Source organism: Ranitomeya imitator, chromosome 6, assembly GCF_032444005.1.
Source record: "Ranitomeya imitator isolate aRanImi1 chromosome 6, aRanImi1.pri, whole genome shotgun sequence".
Lineage (NCBI taxonomy): Eukaryota > Metazoa > Chordata > Amphibia > Anura > Dendrobatidae > Ranitomeya > Ranitomeya imitator.
In genome coordinates this window covers 468394397-468416082 of record NC_091287.1, presented here as the reverse complement: position 1 = coordinate 468416082, position 21686 = coordinate 468394397, and the positions used below count along the sequence as shown (strand labels likewise).

Here is a 21686-nt window from a genome sequence, read left to right as displayed (position 1 = left end):
AGAGTATTCAGTGCTGCAGGTTCAATATTAACCGAAAAAAGGACTCGTCTGGCTACCCAAAATGTTGATGATCTAACATTCATTAAAATGAACCACAACTGGATTTCGAATTCTTTTGCCCCACCTTGCCCGGCAGACACCTAGCTTTCCTACGAAAAGCTCTTGCCTGTGGACTACTGTGAATTACTTTTCGAATGTCTAATTTGCTGCAGCTGATTGTCCAGCATACGACATGTTTACACCTCCCTAAATGGCCAAACTCCCCACACGGGGCCGTGGTATCGCGACTTGGCGCAAGCACCCGTGAGAGTGCTGTTTGTCTGAAGAGGTGGGTGTGCCCGCTTTTGGTCGACGGCACTGCCACTGGGTCCCTCATAGTACAATAAAGTGTCTCTGGCGGTGGTGGTGCGCCAACGTCAGACACACTGTTGTAACATGAGGGGCCCTGGGCCTGTACCGCCGGCCACAAGAGAGTTCACCCAACCCCAGGTCAAACATTGCTCTACCACTTCCACAGTTATCTCTCACACTTCCACCAATGTTTAGTCTATGCGCTGACATCCTTCCATTTCTGCCACTGACAATACCATTGTGTTGACATGTATGATGGTACTTAACATAGTCAGGGGCAGTGTCCTCTATTTACCACAGTAAATACTTTGCGCTAAATTAGTAGGGCTGAAACTACACAGAGGATCCCACCCCTGAACCTAATGATTGCACCCTTTAGTGTTTTCGTTTTGTTTTAATGCGAGACATTCACATTTATTTATTGTTTTGGACTACTAACTGGCAGACACTCATTACAATCGGCCTCCGCTGACCAGACCACTGCTGCCCGTCTACCCCTGGAACCAATTTTAAATTGCCAACAGCCCTATTTATTTATGTTAGGCCTTCGAAGCCTGTCTGCGGTCCCTCCTTCCACTAGGACTCCACTGACCATTCTACTGCTGCCCGTGTACCCCTGGAACCAATTTTAAATAGCCAACAGCCCTATTTTGTTATGTCAGGCCTTCGAAGCCTGTCTGCGGTCCCTCCTTCCACAAGGACTCCACTGACCATTCTACTGCTGCCCGTGTACCCCTGGAACCAATTTTAAATAGCCAACAGCCCTATTTTGTTATGTTAGGCCTTCGAAGCCTCTCTGCGGTCCCTTCTTTCTACTACTACACTGACCAGACCATTGCTGCCCGTGTACCCCTGGAACCAATTTTAAATTGCCAACAGCCCTATTTTGTTATGTTAGGCCTTCGAAGCCTGTCTGCGGTCCCTTCTTTCTACTACTACTACACTGACCAGACCATTGCTGCCCGTGTACCCCTGGAACCAATTTTAAATAGCCAACAGCCCTATTTTATGTTAGGCCGTCGAAGCCTGTCTGCGGTCCCTCCTTCCACAAGGCCTCCACTGACCATTCTACTGCTGCCCGTGTACCCCTGGAACCAATTTTAAATTGCCAACAGCCCTATTTTGTTATGTTAGGCCTTCGAAGCCTCTCTGCGGTCCCTTCTTTCTACTACTACTACACTGACCAGACCATTGCTGCCCGTGTACCCCTGGAACCAATTTTAAATTGCCAACAGCCCTATTTTGTTATGTTAGGCCTTCGAAGCCTGTCTGCGGTCCCTTCTTTCTACTACTACTACACTGACCAGACCATTACTGCCCGTGTACCCCTGGAACCAAATTTAAATTGCCTACAGCCAGCCCAATTTTTTTTATGTTAGGCCTTCGAAGCCTGTCTGCGGTCCCTCCTTCCACTAGGCCTCCACTGACCGTTCTACTGCTGCCCGTGTACCCCTGGAACCAATTTTAAATAGCCAACAGCCCTATTTTGTTATGTTAGGCCTTCGAAGCCTGTCTGCGGTCCCTCCTTCCACAAGGCCTCCACTGACCATTCTACTGCTGCCCGTGTACCCCTGGAACCAATTTTAAATAGCCAACAGCCCTATTTTGTTATGTTAGGCCTTCGAAGCCTCTCTGCAGTCCCTTCTTTCTACTACTACTACACTGACCAGACCATTGCTGCCCGTGTACCCCTGGAACCAATTTTAAATAGCCAACTGCCCTATTTTGTTATGTTAGGCCTTCGAAGCCTGTCAGCGGTCCCTTCTTCCACAAGGCCTCCACTGACCATTCTACTGCTGCCCGTGTACCCCTGGAACCAATTTTAAATTGCCAACAGCCCTATTTTGTTATGTTAGGCCTTCGAAGCCTCTCTGCGGTCCCTTCTTTCTACTACTACTACTACACTGACCAGACCATTGCTGCCCGTGTACCCCTGGAACCAATTTTAAATTGCCAACAGCCCTATTTTGTTATGTTAGGCCTTCGAAGCCTGTCTGTGGTCCCTTCTTTCTACTACTACTACTACTACACTGACCAGACCATTGCTGCCCGTGTACCCCTGGAACCAAATTTAAATTGCCAACAGCCCTATTTTGTTATGTTAGGCCTTCGAAGCCTGTCTGCAATCCCTTCTTTCTACTACTACTACACTGACCAGACCATTGCTGCCCGTGTACCCCTGGAACCAAATTTAAATTGCCTACAGCCAGCCCAATTTTTTTTATGTTAGGCCTTCGAAGCCTGTCTGCGGTCCCTCCTTCCACTAGGCCTCCACTGACCGTTCTACTGCTGCCCGTGTACCCCTGGAACCAATTTTAAATAGCCAACAGCCCTATTTTGTTATGTTAGGCCTTCGAAGCCTGTCTGCGGTCCCTCCTTCCACAAGGCCTCCACTGACCATTCTACTGCTGCCCGTGTACCCCTGGAACCAATTTTAAATTGCCAACAGCCCTATTTTGTTATGTTAGGCCTTCGAAGCCTCTCTGCGGTCCCTTCTTTCTACTACTACTACACTGACCAGACCATTGCTGCCCGTGTACCCCTGGAACCAATTTTAAATAGCCAACAGCCCTATTTTGTTATGTTAGGCCTTCGAAGCCTGTCTGCGGTCCCTCCTTCCACAAGGCCTCCACTGACCATTCTACTGCTGCCCGTGTACCCCTGGAACCAATTTTAAATTGCCAACAGCCCTATTTTGTTATGTTAGGCCTTCGAAGCCTCTCTGCGGTCCCTCCTTCCACAAGGCCTCCACTGACCATTCTACTGCTGCCCGTGTACCCCTGGAACCAATTTTGAATTGCCAACAGCCCTATTTTGTTATGTTAGGCCTTCGAAGCCTGTCTGCGGTCCCTTCTTTCTACTACTACTACACTGACCAGAGCACTGCTGCCCGTGTACCCCTGGAACCTATTTTTAATTGCATAGAGCATCCTTTTTTTAATAGTAGGCGTACAAAGTCTGTCTGCGGTCCACTACTGAAATTGTCCTCCACTGCCCAGAGCAATGCTGCCTGTGTACCCCTGTAACCTTTTTTAAGCTGCAGTGAGCCACATTTTTGGTTTAAGGCCTACTACCTGTGTCTGTCTGCGCCACTCAATACAGCTGTGTTCCTTTGAAAAAAGCTGAGTGTCAATAGTCTAGTTTTCAGCCTCTAGAAATTGAAAACTGCATTTGGGGTACAACTTTGGTAGGGCCTACTAACGGTGTCTGCCGACCCAAGGTGTGCCCCAGGTTTCGTCCACATTGCTTCGGTCTTCCGACTCTCGTTTAGTAGCTGTAGAAAACTACACTGCATTAGGCCTACAAATTGGGTATGGGGTATAGAGACGGTGTGTTCCACTCCAAGGTGTTCTCCAGGTTGCCTTTCCTGAGCTTCTATCTTCAGGCTCTCGTTTAGTAGTTGTTGGAAACTACACTGCATTAGGCCTACAAAATGGGTATGGAGTGTAGAGAGATGGTGTGTTCCACTCCAAGGTGTTCCCCAGGTTTCCTCGCCATTGCTTCGATCTTAATGCTCTCGTTTAGTAGTTGTTGGAAAACTACGCTGCATTAGGCCTACAAATTGGGTATGGGGTGTAGAGAGATGGTGTGTTACACTCCAAGGTGTTCCCCAGGTTTCCTCGCCATTGCTTCGATCTTAATGCTCTCGTTTAGTAGTTGTTGGAAACTACGCTGCATTAGGCCTACAAATTGGGTATGGGGTGTAGAGAGATGGTGTGTTACACTCCAAGGTGTTCCCCAGGTTTCCTCGCCATTGCTTCGATCTTAATGCTCTCGTTTAGTAGTTGTTGGAAACTACACTGCATTAGGCCTACAAATTGGGTATGGGGTGTAGAGAGATGGTGTGTTCCACTCCAAGGTGTTCTCCAGGTTGCCTTTCCTGAGCTTCTATCTTCAGGCTCTCGTTTAGTAGCTGTTGGAAACTACACTTCATTAGGCCTACAAAATGGGTATGGGGTGTAGAGAGATGGTGTGTTCCACTCCAAGGTGTTCCCCAGGTTTCCTCGCCATTGCTTCGATCTTAATGCTCTCGTTTAGTAGTTGTTGGAACCTACACTACATTAGGCCTACAAATTGGGTATGGGGTGTAGAGACGGTGTGTTCCACTCCAAGGTGTTCTCCAGGTTGCCTTTCCTGAGCTTCTATCTTCAGGCTCTCGTTTAGTAGTCGTTGGAAACTACACTGCATTAGACCTACAAAATGGGTATGGGGTGTAGAGAGATGGTGTGTTCCACTCCAAGGTGTTCCCCAGGTTTCCTCGCCATTGCTTCGATCTTAATGCTCTCGTTTAGTAGTTGTTGGAAACTACACTGCATTAGGCCTACAAATTGGGTATGGGGTGTAGAGAGATGGTGTGTTCCACTCCAAGGTGTTCTCCAGGTTGCCTTTCCTGAGCTTCTATCTTCAGGCTCTTGTTAAATAGTTGATAAATGGAACAACTGCATTTGGCGTACTAGTTGGTTTGGGGCCTACTAACAGTGTCTGCCGCTCCTTGCTGTTCTCCTGGTTTCCTGTCCTGAAATTCAATTTTCAGGCTCTCGTTAAGTAGTTGTTAATGTTAGACTGCATTTGGCCTACTAGTTGGGTTGGGGCCTACTATCGGTGTCTGCCACTCCTTGCTGTTCTCCTCCACTGAACAAAGCTGTGCCGCCTGTTTACTACGGTTGCCAATTTTGAAACGCATTTCGACTACTTACTGATTTGGGCCTACTCTCTGTGTCAGCCTCTAATTCCAGTTGTCCTCCACTGCAATGCCCCCTGGTTAGTCCTGTGTTACCAATTTTGAACTGCATTTAGCCCACTTTATTCTTTGGGCCTATATCTGTGTTTCCTCCTCATCCTGCCCATTGCCCAGCCAGTGATAGATGAGTCTGCTGGTACATTGACCCATAACGCAAAATTCCCCGTGCACGCTACACAGCAAGATTGTGACCCTGCTGAAAGTCAGGTTCCTCTTCCCGCATACCATACCACCTTACACGGGGACAAAGAGGAAGGTGCAGATGAAAGTGCAGGTTCCTTCATCAGGTGGGGGGAGGAATACTAGTTGGCGACGTCACTGGCACAGGGCCTCTCATAGTACGCAAAAGTGTTGCTGCCGGTGGGAGGTGCCCCCGCCGTGCAAACACACCGCTGTACTTTGAGGGGCCCTGTGCCAGTGCCAATGCCAACGAGTGGGCCCCCCCTGCTTGCTCAGGATCTCAGCACTTGCAAAGTTGAAATACTTACCTCTCCCTGCTCCACTGCCGTGACGTGTTCCAGATTTCCTGGGCCCACTAATTACTTGAACCAGCCCTACCCCCCACAACTTTAGCCAAATGACCCCCAATTTCAAATGCCTTCCAATTATTATAAGATAAATTACGATTGACAAGCTTCTGTAACAAGAATGGATGTTTTTGCCATTAAAATGGGCAGTGTAGGTGTTTTCCTGGCCTCCACTCACTGCCGACTATGCTCCCCCATTGACTTGCATTGGGTTTCGTGTTTCGGGCGATATCCGACTTTTCGCGATAATCGGCCGATTCCACTCGACTCGACTTCTAAGATAGTCGGGTTTCGCGAAACACGGCTCGACTCTAAAAAGGTCAAGGTCGCTCAACCCTAGTTAGGACTGCTCTGATATGGGTATACCGTGAAGTTTGGTAGAGCAGCTTAGTATACATTTTTTGCAAAAAACGTATCAACCAAATACCCTGTTTTTTACATCTTTTACTAGCACTTGCGGATTACTGCAAATTTTTTTCAAACTGAGTGTTTTTGGTTTTACTATTCTCTTTTGTGTCTTAAGGTCGCCTTATACGCCAGAAAATACGGTATTTTGAAAAAATGACCGCTAGCTGTAGTGAGAGAGCTGACCATTCCCCCGACGGGCTCATCTCTGCCACATGTCAGTTATTTGACATATCTTCTATGTGTGTGCATAATGAATCTAGCTGCCAGGTCATTTTTATTGCATAATTGACACCGTACAAATAAAAGAGAAATAAACAAAAGGAGAAATTGCTTTTTAATTTTCACTATTTGATCCAGTTTAGGATTTTTTCCCCATTTCTCAGTGTGTTACATGGTAAAGTTAGTGGTGTCGTTCAAAACTACAACTAGTCCCATAAAAAAACAATGCATAATATGGTTATGGTGACAGAAAAGCAACAAGTGTTATGGCTCTTAGGAGAAGGGGGCAAAAATGAAATGCTCCACATTGATGTATGGGATGTGTAAACAGCACGGATGTGTGTGTGTGTGTGTGTGTGTGTGTGTGTGTGTGTGTGTGTGTGTGTGTGTGTGTGTGTGTGTGAGAATGTAAATGTGCATGCAGCAGAGCTGTGTATGTAAATGTGCATGTAAAAGAGCTGTGAGTGTCTGAAAATGTGCATGTAGCAGAGCTGTATGTGTTGATAAATGTGCATGTAGCAGCCCTGTGCATATGTAGGAGAGCTGTGTATATGTGCATGTACATGTGCAGATTGCAGAGCTGTGAGTATATAAATGTACATGCAGCAGAGTTGTGAGTACATAAATGTGAATGCAGCAGAGTTGTGAGTATAAATGTGCATGCAGCAGAGCTGTATGTAAATGTGTATATAACAGCTGTGCATATAAATGTGTATGCAACAGAGCCGTGTGAATGTAAATGTGCATGTAGCAGAGCTGTATATGTTTATAAATGTGCATATAGCAGCCCTGTGCATATGTAGGAGAGCTGTGTATATGTGCATGTAAAGGTGCAGGTAGCAGAGCTGTAAGTATATAAATGTGCATGCAGCAGAGTGGTGTGTGAATGTAAATGTGCATGCAACAGAGCTGTATCTACTATATAATTGTCTAAGGGTCACTTCCGTCTTTCTGTCTGTCTGTCCTTCTGTCTGTCACGGATATTCATTGGTCGCGGCCTTTGTCCGTCATGGAAATCCAAATTGCTGATTGGTCGTGGCAAAACAGCCACGACCAATCAGCGACGGGCACAGTCCGGCGGCAACATGGCCGCTCCTTCCTCCCTGCAGTCAGTGCCCGCTCCGTACTCCCCTCCAGTCAGCGCTCACACAGGGTTAATGGCAGCGTTAACCGACTGCATTATGCTGTGTTGTAACGCACTCGGTTAACGCTGCTATTAACCCTGTGTGACCAACGTTTTACTATTGATGCTGCCTATGCGGCATCAATAGTAAAAAGATCTAATAATGAAAAAAATTAAAAATCGTTATATACTCACCGTCTGTCGGCCCCTTGGATCCACAACAGGCCTTGCCCACTCGCGACGCTCCGGTAACCGGTCCATGCTGCGATCTCGCGAGATGATGACGTAGCGGTCTCGCAAGACCGCTACGTCATCATCTCACGAGACCGCAATGCACTCTTGACACCGGAGCGTGCGACGAGCGTCGGTAACCGCTTCGCTTGGATCCGGGGACTCCGGAAGGTGAGTATATAACTATTTTTAATTTTAATTCTTTTTTTTAACAGGGATATGATACCCACATTGCTATATATACTACGCGGGCTGGGCAATGTACTACGTGACTGGGCAATATACTACGTGGCTGGGCAATATACTACGTGGCTGGGCAATATACTACGTGGCTGGGCAATATACTACGTGGCTGGGCAATATACTACGTGGCTGGGCAATATACTACGTGGCTGGGCAATATCCTACGTGGCTGGGCAATATCCTACGTGGACATGCATATTCTAGAATACCCGATGCGTTAGAATCGGGCCACCATCTAGTGTGTTTATAAATGTGCAAGTAGCAGAGATGTGTATATGTGCATGTACCGTATATACTCGAGTATAAGCTGAGATTTTCAGCCCCATAAAATGGGCTGAAAGTGCCCCTCCCGGCTTACACTCGAGTCATGGTCGGAAGGGGTGGTACCAGTCATTAAAGTAATGAATATGGACTCCACTCCCGTATGGGGTGGAGCCGCATATTCATTACTGTAATGAGCGGTACCACGTGACCGCTGAACAGAGGCAGAAGCTGCCAGCGCCGGAGACCATCTGTCCGAGAGAAGCTGCCAGGGACCGCGCTGGGAGCAGGTGAGTATTTCATATTCACCTTTCCTCGTTCCACCGCCGCCCCGTCTTCCGCGTCCTCTGCAGTGACTGTTCAGGAGGAGGAGCAGCAGGCAGAGACGAGAGGTGAGTATGTCATTTTTTTTTTTTTTTATTGCAGCAGCAGCATTATGTGTGGCACATTGTTATATGGAGCATCTTATGGGGCCATCAAGAACTGTATGGAGCATTATATGGGGCACATTGCTATATGGAGCATCTCATGGGACCATATAGAACTGCATGGAGCATTATATGGGGCACACTGTTATATGGAGCATCTTATGGGGCCATAATGAACTGTATGGAGAATTATATGGGGCACATTGTTATATGGAGCATCTCATGGGGCCATAAAGAACTGCATGGAGCATTATATGGGGCACATTGTTATATGGAGCATCTTATGGGGCCATAAAGAACTGCATGGAGAATTATATGGGGCACATTGTTATATGGAGCATCTTATGGGGCCATAATGAGCTGTATGGAGCATTATATGTGGCACATTGTTATATGGAGCATCTTATGGGGCCATAATCAGAATTTGTGTAGCATTATATGGGCCAAATATCCGCATGAAGCATCTTATGGGGCCATAATCAGCATTTGTGCAGCATTATATGGGGCATATTTTAACCCCTTCATGACCCAGCCTATTTTGAGCTTAAAGACCTGGCCGTTTTTTGCAATTCTGACCAGTGTCCCTTTATGAGGTAATAACTCAGGAACGCTTCAATGGATCCTAGCGGTTCTGAGACTGTTTTTTCGTGACATATTGGGCTTCATGTTAGTGGTAAATTTAGGTCAATAAATTCTGTGTTTATTTGTGATAAAAACGGAAATTTGGCGAAAATTTTGAAAATTTCGCAATTTTCACATTTTGAATTTTTATTCTGTTAAACCAGAGAGTTATGTGACACAAAATAGTTAATAAGTAACATTTCCCACATGTGTACTTTACATCAGCACAATTTTGAAAACAAAATTTTTTTTTGCTAGGAAGTTATAAGGGTTAAAATTTGACCAGCGATTTCTCATTTTTACAACGAAATTTACAAAACCATTTTTTTTATGGACCACCTCACATTTGAAGTCAGTTTGAGGGGTCTATATGGCTGAAAATACCCAAAAGTGACACCATTCTAAAAACTGCACCCCTCAAGGTGCACAAAACCACATTCAAGAAGTTTATTAACCCTGCAGGTGCTTCACAGCAGCAGAAGCAACATGGAAGGAAAAAATGAAGATTTAACTTTTTAGTCACAAAAATGATCTTTTAGCAACAATTTTTTTATTTTCCCAATGGTAAAAGGAGCAACTGAACCACGAAAGTTGTTGTCCAATTTGTCCTGAGTACGCTGATCCCTCATATGTGGGGGTAAACCACTGTTTGGGCGCACGGCAGGGCTTGGAAGGGAAGGAGCGCCATTTGACTTTTTGAATGAAAAATTGGCTGCACTCTTTAGCGGACACCATGTCGCGTTTGGAGAGCCCCCGTGTGCCTAAAAATTGGAGCTCCCCCACAAGTGACCCCATTTTGGAAACTAGACCCCCCAAGGAACTTATCTAGATGCCTAGTGAGCACTTTAATCCCTCAGGTGCTTCACAAATTGATCCGTAAAAATGAAAAAGTACTTTTTTTTTTTTTTCACAAAAAAATTATTTTAGCCTCAATTTTTTCATTTTCACATGGGCAACAGGATGAAATGGATCCTAAAATTTGTTGGGCAATTTCTCCTGAGTACACCGATACCTCACATGTGGGGGTAAACCACTGTTTGGGCACATGGTAAGGCTCGGAAGGGAAGGAGCGTCATTTGACTTTTTGAATGAAAAATTATCTCCATCGTTAGCGGACACCATGTCGCGTTTGGAGAGACCCGGTGTGCCTAAACATTGGAGCTCCCCCACAAGTGACCCCATTTTGGAAACTAGACCCCCCAAGGAACTTATCTAGATGCATACTGAGCACTTTAAACCCCCAGGTGCTTCACTGAAGTTTATAACGCAGAGCCATGAAAATAAAGAATTTTTCTTTCCTCAAAAATGATTTTTTAGCCTGGAATTTCCTATTTTGCCAAGGGTAATAGGAGAAATTGGACCCCAAATGTTGTTGTCTAGTTTGTCCTGAGTACGCAGATACCCCATATGTGGGGGTAAACCACTGTTTGGGCGCACGGCAGGGCTCGGAAGGGAAGGCAAGCCATTTGGCTTTTTAAATGGAAAATTAGCTCCAATCGTTAGCGGACACCATGTGCCCCTGTGTGCATAAACATTGGAGATCCCCCACAAATGACCCCATTTTGAAAACTAGACCCCCAAAGGAACTAATCTAGATGTGTGGTGAGCACTTTGAACCCTCAAGTGCTTCACAGAAGTTTATAACGCAGAGCCATGAAAATAAAAAAAAAAATTTTTCTCAAAAATGATTTTTTAGCCCGCAATTTTTTATTTTTCCAAGGGTAACAGGAGAAATTTGACCCCAATATTTGTTGTCCAGTTTCTCCTGAGTACGGTGATACCCCATATGTGGGGGTCAACTACTGTTTGGGCACATGCCGGGGCTCGGAAGTAAAGTAGTGACGTTTTGAAATGCAGACTTTGATGGAATGGTCTGCGGACGTCACGTTGCGTTTGCAGAGCCCCTGGTATGCCTAAACAGTAGAAACCCCCCACAAGTGACCCCATTTTGGAAACTAGACCCCCCCAAGGAACTTATCTAGATATGTGGTGAGCACTTTGAACCCCCAAGTGCTTCACAGACGTTTACAACGCAGAGCCGTGAAAATAAAAAATCATTTTTCTTTCCTCAAAAATGATGTTTTAGCAAGCAATTTTTTATTTTCTCAAGGGTAACAGGAGAAATTGGACCCCAATAATTGTTGCGCAGTTTGTTCTGAGTATGCTGGTACCCCATATGTGGGGGTAAACCACTGTTTGGGCACACGTCGGGGCTCGGAAGTGAGGGCGCACCATTTGACTTTTTGAATACAAGATTGGCTGGAATCAATGGTGGCGCCATGTTGCGTTTGGAGACCCCTGATGTGCCTAAACAGTGGAAACCCCTCAATTCTACCTCCAACACTAACCCCCCCACACCCCTAACCCTAATCCCAACTGTAGCCATAACCCTAATCACAACCCTAACCACAACCCTAATTCCAACCCAACCCTAACCCTAAGGCTATGTGCCCACGTTGCGGATTCGTGTGAAAAATCCGCGGGTAAAAGGCACTGCGTTTTACCTGCGGATTTACCGCGGATAGCCAATGTTTTTTGTGCGGATTTCACCTGCGGATTCCTATTGAGGAACAGGTGTAAAACGCTGCGGAATCCGTACAAAGAATTGACATGCTGCGAAAAATACAACGCAGCGTTTCCGCGCTGTATTTTCCGCACCATGGGCACAGAAATTTGGTTTTCCACAGGTTTACTTGGTACTGTAAACCTGATGGAACACTCCTGCGAATCCGCAGCGGCCAATCCGCTGCGGATCCGCAGCCAGGTCCGCACAGTGTGCACATAGCCTAATTCTAAAGCTATGTGCACATGCTGCAAAAAACGCTGCGGATCCGCAGCAGTTTCCCATGAGTTTCCAGTTCAATGTAAACCTATGGGAAACAAAAATCGCTGTACACATGCTGCAGAAAAACTGCACGGAAACAGCATGTCACTTCTTTCTGCGGATTCCGCAGCGGTTTTACAACTGCTCCAATAGAAAATCGCAGTTGTAAAACCGCAGTGAAATGCGCAGAAAAACCGCGGTAAATCCGCGATAAATCCACAGCGGTTTAGCACTGCGGATTTATGAAAATCCGCTGCGGAAAAATCCGCAGAGGACCAGAATACGTGTGCACATACCGAAACCCTAACCCTAACCCTAGTTCTAACTCCAACCTTAGTGGGGAAAAAAAAATTGTATATTTTATTATTGTCTATGGGGGTGACAAAGGGGGGGGTCATTTACTGTTTTTTTTTTATTTTGATCACTGTGAGGTTTTATCACACTGATCAAAATTCACATTGGAACGAATCTGCCGGCCGGAAGATTCGGCGGGCGCACTGCGCATGCGCCCGCCATTTTGGAAGATGGCGGCGCCCAGGAAAGAAGACGGACGGACCCCAGGAGGCTCGGTAAGTATGATGGCGTGGGGGGGGGGAACACGGGAGGGGGGGGGGTGGATCGGAACACGGGGGGGGGGTGGATCGGAACACGGGGGGTTGGATCGGAACACGGGGGGTGGATCGGAGCGCGGGGGGTGGATCGGAGTGCAGGGGGGTTGGATTGGAGCACGGGGGGTGGGATTGGAGCACGGGGGGAGCGGACAGGAGGACAGGGGAGCGGAGCACAGGACGGAGGGGAGCGGACCACAGATCGGGGGGCTGGGCGGGGGCGATCGGTGGGGTGGGGTGGGGGCACATCAGTGTTTCCAGCCATGGCCGATGATATTGCAGCATCAGCCATGGCTGGATTGTAATATTTCACCAGTTTTTTAGGTGAAATATTACAAATCGCTCTGATTGGCTGTTGAAAGTGAAACTGCCAATCAGAGCGATCGTAGCCACGGGGGGGTGAAGCCACCCCCCCTGGGCTAAAGTACAACTCCTCCTGTCCCTGCAGGCCGGGTGAAATTACAGTTAACCCTTTCACCCGGCCTGCAGGAGCCCAATCCGGCCACGACGCATATGCTGCGTCACAGGTCGGAATGGCACAGGTTTTCATGACGCATACGGTGCGACAAAGGTCGGGAAGGGGTTAATATGAAGCATCTTATGGGGCCCATCATGAACTGTATGGAGCATTATATGGGGCACATTGCTATATGGAGCATCTTATGGGGCCATAAAGAACTGCATGGAGCATTATATGGGGCACATTGTTATATGGGGCATCTTATGGGGCCATAATGAACTGTATGGAGCATTATATGGGGCACATTGATATATGGAGCATCTTATGGGGCCATAAAGAACTGCATGGAGCATTATATGGGGCACATTGTTATATGGAGCATCTTATGGGGCCATAATGAACTGTATGGAGCATCTTATGAGGCAATAAAGAACTGCATGGAGCATTATATGGGGCACATTGATATATGGAGCATCTTATGGGGCCATAAAGAACTGCATGGAGCATTATATGGGGCACATTGTTATATGGAGCATCTTATGGGGCCATAATGAACTGTATGGAGCATTATATGGGGCACATTGATATATGGAGCATCTTATGGGGCGATAAAGAACTGCATGGAGCATTATATGGGGCACATTGTTATATGGAGCTTCTTATGGGGCCATAATGAACTGTATGGAGCATTATATGGGGCACATTGATATATGGAGCATCTTATGGGGCCATAATGAACTGTATGGAGCATTATATGGGGCACATTGATATATGGAGCATCTTATGGGGCCATAATGAACTGTATGGAGCATTATATGGGGCACATTGATATATGGGGCATCTTATGGGGCCATAATGAACTGCATGGAGCAGTATATGTGGCACATTGTTATATGGAGCATCTTATGGGGCCATAATCAGAATTTGTGTAGCATTATATGGGCCAAATATCCGCATGAAGCATCTTATGGAGCCATAATCAGCATTTGTGCAGCATTATATGGGGCATATATTAATATGGAGCATCTTATGGGGCCCATCATGAACTGTATGGAGCATTATATGGGGCTCCTGATTCAATATGGATATTCAAAAACACTTAACCTACTGATGTCTCAATTAATTTTACTTTTATTGGTATCTATTTTTATTTTTGACATTTACCGGTAGCTGCTGCATTTTCCACCCTAGGCTTATACTCGAATCAATAAGTTTTCCCAGTTTTTTTGTTGCAAAAATTACGGGGGTCGGCTTATACTTGGGGCGGCTTATACTCGAGTATATACATGTGCATGCAGCAGAGCTGTGTGAATGTAAATGTGCATGGAACAGAGCTGTGTATGTAAATGTGCATGTATAAGAGCTGTGAGTGTCTGAAAATGTGCATGTAGCAGAGCTGTATGTGTTGATAAATGTGCATGTAGCAGCCCTGTGCATATGTAGGAGATCTGTGTATATGTGCATGTAGATATGCAGGTAGCAGAGCTGAGATTATATAAATGTGCATGCAGCAGAGCTGTATGTAAATGTGCATGTAACAGCTGTGTATATAAATGTGTATGTAACAGAGCTGTGTGTGTAAATGTACATGCAGCAGAGCTGTGCATGTATATGTGCATGCAGCAGAGCTGTGTGAATGTAAATGTGCATGCAGCAGAGCTGTGTGAATGTAAATGTGCATGCAGCAGAGCTGTGTGAATGTAAATGTGCATGCAGCAGAGCTGTGTATGTAAATATGCATGTAGCAGAGCTGTATGTGTTTATAAACGTGCAAGTAGCAGAGCTGTGCATATGTAGGAGAGCTGTGTATATTTGCATGTATATGTGCAGGTAGCAGAGCTTTGAGTATATAAATGTGCATGCAGCAGAGATGTATATAAATGTAATGTAACAGCTCTGTATATAAATGTGCATGTAGCAGAGCTGTGTTTGTAACATATATGTGCATATGTAGCAGAGCTGTGTATGTTTATATGAACATATGTAGCAGAGCTGTGTGTATGTGTGTATGTAGCAGAGCTGTATGTATGTATGTATGTATGTATGTATGTATGTATGTATAGCAGTACTACATATATCCGGGGGAAGTGATAGGGCAGCAGCAGCTCTCGCTTCCTCCGCATATAAGGCAAGGAGAGTGAAGACAGCGCTAATTGTTCGTAGGACAATACTGTAATAAGGACAACACTGTACAAGTATCTTATGCCCAATTGGCCTAACAGAAATGCGGACCTGTCAGTGGATACTGGTATCCGACCCTACATAAAACACCAGTCCACTCTCTTCAATATTCACCTGGGTCATATGAAGGTGGAGGCGGTGGAGGAAGTTCTCCTCCTTCTTTTATAATTTGATCAAGACCTTTGGCGGCTCTAATTGTGGCGATGAACTCCTCATGCTTCCTCCTCCAGTTTGATTGTTTCTTTGGAGGTTCAAGCTGAAACGAAGAAAAAATACGTACCATATTTTGCAGACTATAAGGCTACTTTCACACTAGCGTTTTCTGCAATCTGTCACAATGCGTCGTTTTGCAGAAAAAACGCATCCTGCAAAAGTGCTTGCAGGATGCGTTTTTTCCCTATAGACTTGTATTGACGACGCATTTGCGACGGATTACCACACGTCGCATCCGTCGAGCGACGGATGCGTCGTGCTTCTGCGGACCGTCAGGAGCAAAAAATGCTACATGTAACGTTTTTTGCTCCTGACGGACCGCTTTTTCCGACAGTGCATGCGCGGCCGGAACTCCACCCCCACCTCCCCGCACCTTACAATGGGGCAGCGGATGCGCCGGAGAAATGCATCCGCTGCCTCCATTGTGCAATGCAGCAAACGCTAGCGTCGGAATCTCTCCCAGACGCATTGCGACGGGGAGATTCTGACGCTAGTGTGAAAGAAGCCTTAGACGCACTTTTTTCCAAAACAATTTGGGGAGGAAAATGGGGGTGCATCTTATAGTCCGAATGTAGCTTAACAAAGAGGATGGGCAGTGGTGGAATGTGGCCCTTGCAGGAAGCCGACGGTGGCAGTAGTGGGGCAATACTGGGCCCTGGCTGGGAGGAGGGGTGTCCTTATGGTTGGCTTCAAGAAAATGTCAGTCTGAGGCGGCACATGAGCAGATTTAGATCCCTAAATCACAGCCGGGACACCCCCTCCTCCCTGCCAATGGGATTTACTGGGTTATACAAATGTGAGCGAACATGGAGTTCAGAGCAAGTTGTGAACTTACGGAGGTAAAGCCGTCAGAAAGGATCCGGGAGCTAGAATGTAGACCCCCAAAAAAGAAGACACTACTTTCTAATGTCAGTCATACCCTAGGCCCCGATTCATCATTGCAAAAAGTCGCAAGAACAGTTGAAGGCAGGAAAAAAAGGACCATTTTTGATTTTGCGCCAAACTCATGAATTGTGTGCACCATTTTGAAGAATTTGGAACCAAAAACGGCAACTAATACCACAAGACAAATAAAGAAAGGGACTTAAAAAAAATGGAAAAGATAAATCGAAGTCATAATTTCTAAATACAGTTCTAAGTAAATACCAAAATCATGACTTCAGATGACGTTTTATATATTACGTAATATCACCATAATGACTGTAAATACCCTTGTAACTAAACAGTTTTAAAGGGGTGATCCAGCCATATGAGGTTGACAACCATCCTTAGGATCTGATCTACAGCAGCCATTACACAATCAAAAAAAAAATTAAAAAAAGAAAAAAAAAAAATTACACAATGACCTGAGCTGCAAATTGCTGACTAGCGGAACTAAGAACAGCTGATCGGTGGAGGAGCCGGGTGTCGGACCCCCAATGATGTGATATTGATGACCAATCATGAGGATAAGTTATCGATTTCTTATGACCAGATAACCCCCTTAATATACTTTTCCAACACTTACTTTTGCCTTTATGGGTTTTACGATGGAAATTTCGGTTCCTTCTGCTCGCTGTCTGCTGGAGTCAAACACTTTCCTTTTTTTAACTGAGGATTTTTGGCATATCGGAGTATGTTTTTTCTAGCAAAATAAATAAAAATATGTTTCAAGAGACAAAGAAATGCATTAGGAGCAATAAATTCAGACTTACTGGACGGCCTCGCTGTCAGGGACATGAATGTAACCAGTGCTTTTCTATAAGATCCGCAGGGACCCCAAACACCATTTGTGCGTCTGTGACGCTACAGAACAACTTAGGCCACGTTACCAATTCCAATTTCTGTTCTTCGGTCTGACTAATGGCACAAAATAGGCAGCAGGACCCAGGTGGGCCTGTGGGTGGAGCTGACCTGCCAGTCTGTGGCAGGAGATGGAGTTGAATAAATCATGATGGATGAGGTTGCGGGATGCTGTCAGTGCGCTCCTGTGTCCTGGTGCGGTCACAAACAGGATGCCGGACTCATTATTCCATTACTCATTATATACTTATTATTTCCAATTATTGACTCATTCATGAAGGAAGCAACAAAGTGCACATGACAAAATATTACATGTGACACAGTCCCAGTCTCCATACAAGAATTTAAATTCTCCGTCCATTTTCCTTTTTGTGTGTGTAACATTTTCTATATTTTACATTTTGTTCACATTGCATTTAAAAGGAATGGTATGGTGTGGGCAAGTGGTGTGCACCTCCATGCACTGACTGGAGTGAGGTACGCCCCCACTCGCCAAGAATTAGACGAACTGTGGTATCACCCCCCCCCCCCCCCCGTCTCGCCCTAGCGCCGTGGTGTCGCACCCCCGCCTCACCCCAGCGCCGTGGTGTCCCACCCCTGTCTCAACCCAGCGCCATGGTGTCCCACCCCCGTGTCTCAACCCAGCCCCATGGTGTCCCACCCCCATCTCATCCCCCCAGTGCCGCGGTGTCACACCCCCGTCTCATCCCCCCAGCGCAGTGGTGTCACACCCCCATCTCAACCCAGCTCCATGTTATCCCACCCGTCTCAACCCAGCGGCGTGGTGTCCCAACCCAGTCTCAACCCAGCACCATGGTGTCCCAACCCCATCTCATCTCCCCAGTGCCGCGGTGTCACACCTCAGTCTCATCCCCCCAGCGCCGTGGTGTCACACCCCCATCTCAACCCAGTTCCATGGTATCCCACCCGTCTCATCCCAGCGGCGTGGTGTCCCAACTCCGTCTTAACCCAGCGCCATAGTGTCCCACCCAGTCTCAACCCAGCGCCATGGTGTCCCACCCAGTCTCAACCCAGCACCATGGTGTCCCAACCCCATCTCATCTCCCCAGTGCCGCGATGTCACAACCCCGTCTCACCCAAGCGCCGTGGTGTCACCCCAAGTCTCATCCCCCCAGTGCCGCGGTGTCACACTCACACCTCAGTCTCACCTACCCAGTGCCGTGGTGTCACAACCCCGTCTCATCCCCCCCAGTGCTGTGGTGTCTCACCCCCCCGTCTCACCTTCCCAGTGCCGTGGTGTAACCCCCCCCCCCCATCTCATCTCCCCAGTGCCACGGTGTCACCTCCCCTGTCTCACCTCCCCAGTGCAGCGGTGTCACCCCCCGTCACACCTCCCCAGTGCCGCGGTGTCACCCCCCGTCTCACCTCCCCAGTGCCGTGGTGTCACCCCCCCGTCTCACCTCCCCAGTGCCGCGGTGTCACCCCCCGTCTCATCCCCCCAGCGCCATAGTGTCCCACCCCGTCTCAACCCAGCGCCATGGTGTCCCACCCAGTCTCAACCCAGCACCATGGTGTCCCAACCCCATCTCATCCCCCCGGTGTCACCCCAAGTCTCACCTCCCCAATGCCGTGGTATCACAACCCCGTCTCATCCCCCCCAGTGCTCTGGTGTCACACCTCAGTCTCACCTCCCCAGTGCCGTGGTGTAACCCCCCCGTCTCACCTCCCCAGTGCCACAGTGCAACCACCGTCTCACCTCCCCAGCGCCACGGAGTAACCCCCACGTCTCACCTCCCGAGTGCCACGGTGTCACCTCCCCTGTCTCACCTCCCCAGTGCCGCGGTGCAACCTCCCGTCTCACCTCCCCAGTGCCACGGTGTCACCTCCCCTGTGCCACGGTGTCACCTGCCCTGTCTAACCTTCCCAGTGCCGCGGTGTCACCCCCCTCTCTCATCCCCCCAGTGCCGCGGTGTCACCCCCCTCTCTCATCCCCCCAGTGCTGTGGTGTCACCCCCCTGTCTCATCACCCCAGTGCCGTGGTGTCACCCCCCGTCTTAACTCCGAGTTGTGACTACAATTTGTAACTATTCAAAACTTTTACACCAAAATTCTCATGTGAACGCTTTGATGAATTGGGCCCAAAGAGTCTGTAAAAGTCAAAAGGTGCTAATTTTTTAATGAAACCCAAAGTCCAAAATTACTTTTAGCTCCAATACATGCATCGTCTTTAAGAAAAAATAACACATGCCCTCAGAGGACAACTGGTTCAAGGAAAGAGTGGGGACATTACCGATAGCAACCAATCAGCTTTTTGCTCATATTATTAAAACAGCTTCTTACAAATGAGAGCTGGAAGCTGATTGGTTGCCATAGACAACTGCTCCAATTTTACTTTGCACCAGTAGAAAAATGGTAGTTACCTGCCGATAACGGTATTTCTCTGATCCCATGATGGCACCACGGAGAGAGGGGTCCGCCCCCAGGGACAGGAAACCTACAGATGAAAAAGGGCGTACCTCTCTCCCACATCAGTTGGATTACAGAGCCTTATACAGAACTTCAGCTGCAACTCAATATTTACACAAATTAAACTTAACCAATTTAACTTAACAGAGGCACCGTGACTAAAACTAATTACTGGTACATTACCAAGTGCACACCTGTGTGTGAAAAGGGAGGGAATATACGGGTGCCATCATGGGATCAGAGAAATACCGTTATCGGCAGGTAACTACCATTTTCTCTATCCCCATGATGGCACCACGGAGAGATTTGAATAGATAGCTCTTAGGGAGGGACCACTGCCTCTAGAACCCTTCGCCCAAAGGTAGTATCAGAGGAGGTCAAGTCTAAGCGGTAATGCTTGAAAAATGTAGACTGGGAAGACCAAGTGGCCGCTCTACATATCTGTTGTATCGAAGCGCCAGCTCTCTCCGCCCAGGATGATGCCACTGCTCTGGTCGAATGAGCCTTTATATTCTCCGGGATGGCTGTCCCGCAGGATGAGTAGGATAGGGCGATGGCGTCTCTTATCCACCTTGCTAACGTGGCTTTCGATGCTTTTTGTCCCTTCCGTGGACCCTGGAAGCAGACAAACAAAGCCCTATCCTTCCTGCACTCCCTAGTGGCTGACAGATATTGGATCAGGCATCTTTTTACGTCTAGGGTATGCAGTGTTCTTTCCCCCTCATTTTTAGGGTTGGGACAAAAGGAGGGCAAAGAAATTTCTTGCGTTCTATGAAACTGTGACGATATTTTAGGGAGGTAAGCCGGGTCAGTTTTAAGAATGACTTTGTCATCAAGTATCTGAATAAAGGGTGGACATGAGGATAACGCTTGTATATCGCTGACACGACGAGCCGAGGTTAGGGCCACTAGGAGTGTGGTTTTTAGGGATAAGATCTTTAAAGGAACTTCTGTCAGGGGCTCAAAGGGAGGTTTGGTTAGAGCGTTTAATACAAGGTTTAGATCCCATGGAGGCGAGTTGTGGAGGGGAATGGGTCTGGATCTAGATGAGGCTTTAATGAAACGCATGACCCATCGATTTTTGGCCAAGTCGTAATTATACAGTGCTCCTAAGGCTGCCACCTGGACCTTTAGAGTGCTTGTAGCTAAACCTTTTTCCAGACCTTTCTGTAAGAACTCAAGTATTTTCCCTATTGGGATCTCCCCGGACGGGTCTGCCCCTGATACCGACATAAACTTTTTCCACACTTTCCCATATATTCTAGTGGTTACGGGTTTTCTACTCTGTAATAGAGTGGACACCAAGTTGGGAGAGAACCCTTTATCCCTCAGCAACCTCCTTTCAAAAGCCATGCTGTCATGTGTAAATTTTTTACATTGGGGTGAAATACTGGACCCTGGGACAGAAGTTTTGGAGAGTCTGGTAGAACCCAAGGACTCGATATGGACATGTTTCTTAGCCAAGAAAACCATATTCTGCGGGGCCAAAATGGCGCTATTACTATCACTGTAGCTCTCTCCTCCCGAATTTTCCTCAACACTAAGGGGATGAGCGACATTGGAGGGAACGCATAGGCGAGATGATAGTTCCAAGGAATTGTTAGTGCGTCGAGAGCTACAGGGTTCCCCCGGGGATCTATTGAGCAGAATGTTTTCACTTTGTGGTTTTGGCTGTTCGCGAATAGGTCTATTTCTGGTAGACCCCAGAGATTCACGATTTGATCGAAGACCAACTGATTTAGCTCCCACTCTCCCTGCTTTAAGCTTGTCCTGCTCAGGAAGTCTGCAGTCTGGTTTTCTGAGCCCTTTAAGTGGAGAGCTGTCAAGGACTTTAGACTGTGTTCCGCTATGTGGAAGATGGATTGGGTTACCTCCATCAGAGCTCGACACCTGGTGCCCCCTTGGTGGTTTAGATATGCGACCACTACTTGGTTGTCCGAGAAGACTTTTACATGATGCCCGTGAAGGAGATATAGAAAATGTGTTAGGGCCAGCTTTACCGCTAACAGTTCTTTCATGTTGGAAGAGTCTAGCTTTT

General features: G+C 47.2%; 1 protein-coding gene across 1 annotated transcript in view; it reads right to left on the bottom strand.

The window, feature by feature from the left end:
* Nucleotides 1–21686, bottom strand: part of ZC2HC1A (zinc finger C2HC-type containing 1A) — a 95036-nt gene that overhangs the window by 46646 nt on the left and 26704 nt on the right. The window contains exons 3-4 of the mRNA XM_069731512.1: nucleotides 16947–17063; nucleotides 15341–15482 (exon numbers count right to left, since the gene is read on the bottom strand). Coding sequence (XP_069587613.1) covers nucleotides 15341–15482; nucleotides 16947–17063 — 259 coding nt within the window. The remainder of the gene's footprint in view (nucleotides 1–15340; nucleotides 15483–16946; nucleotides 17064–21686) is intronic.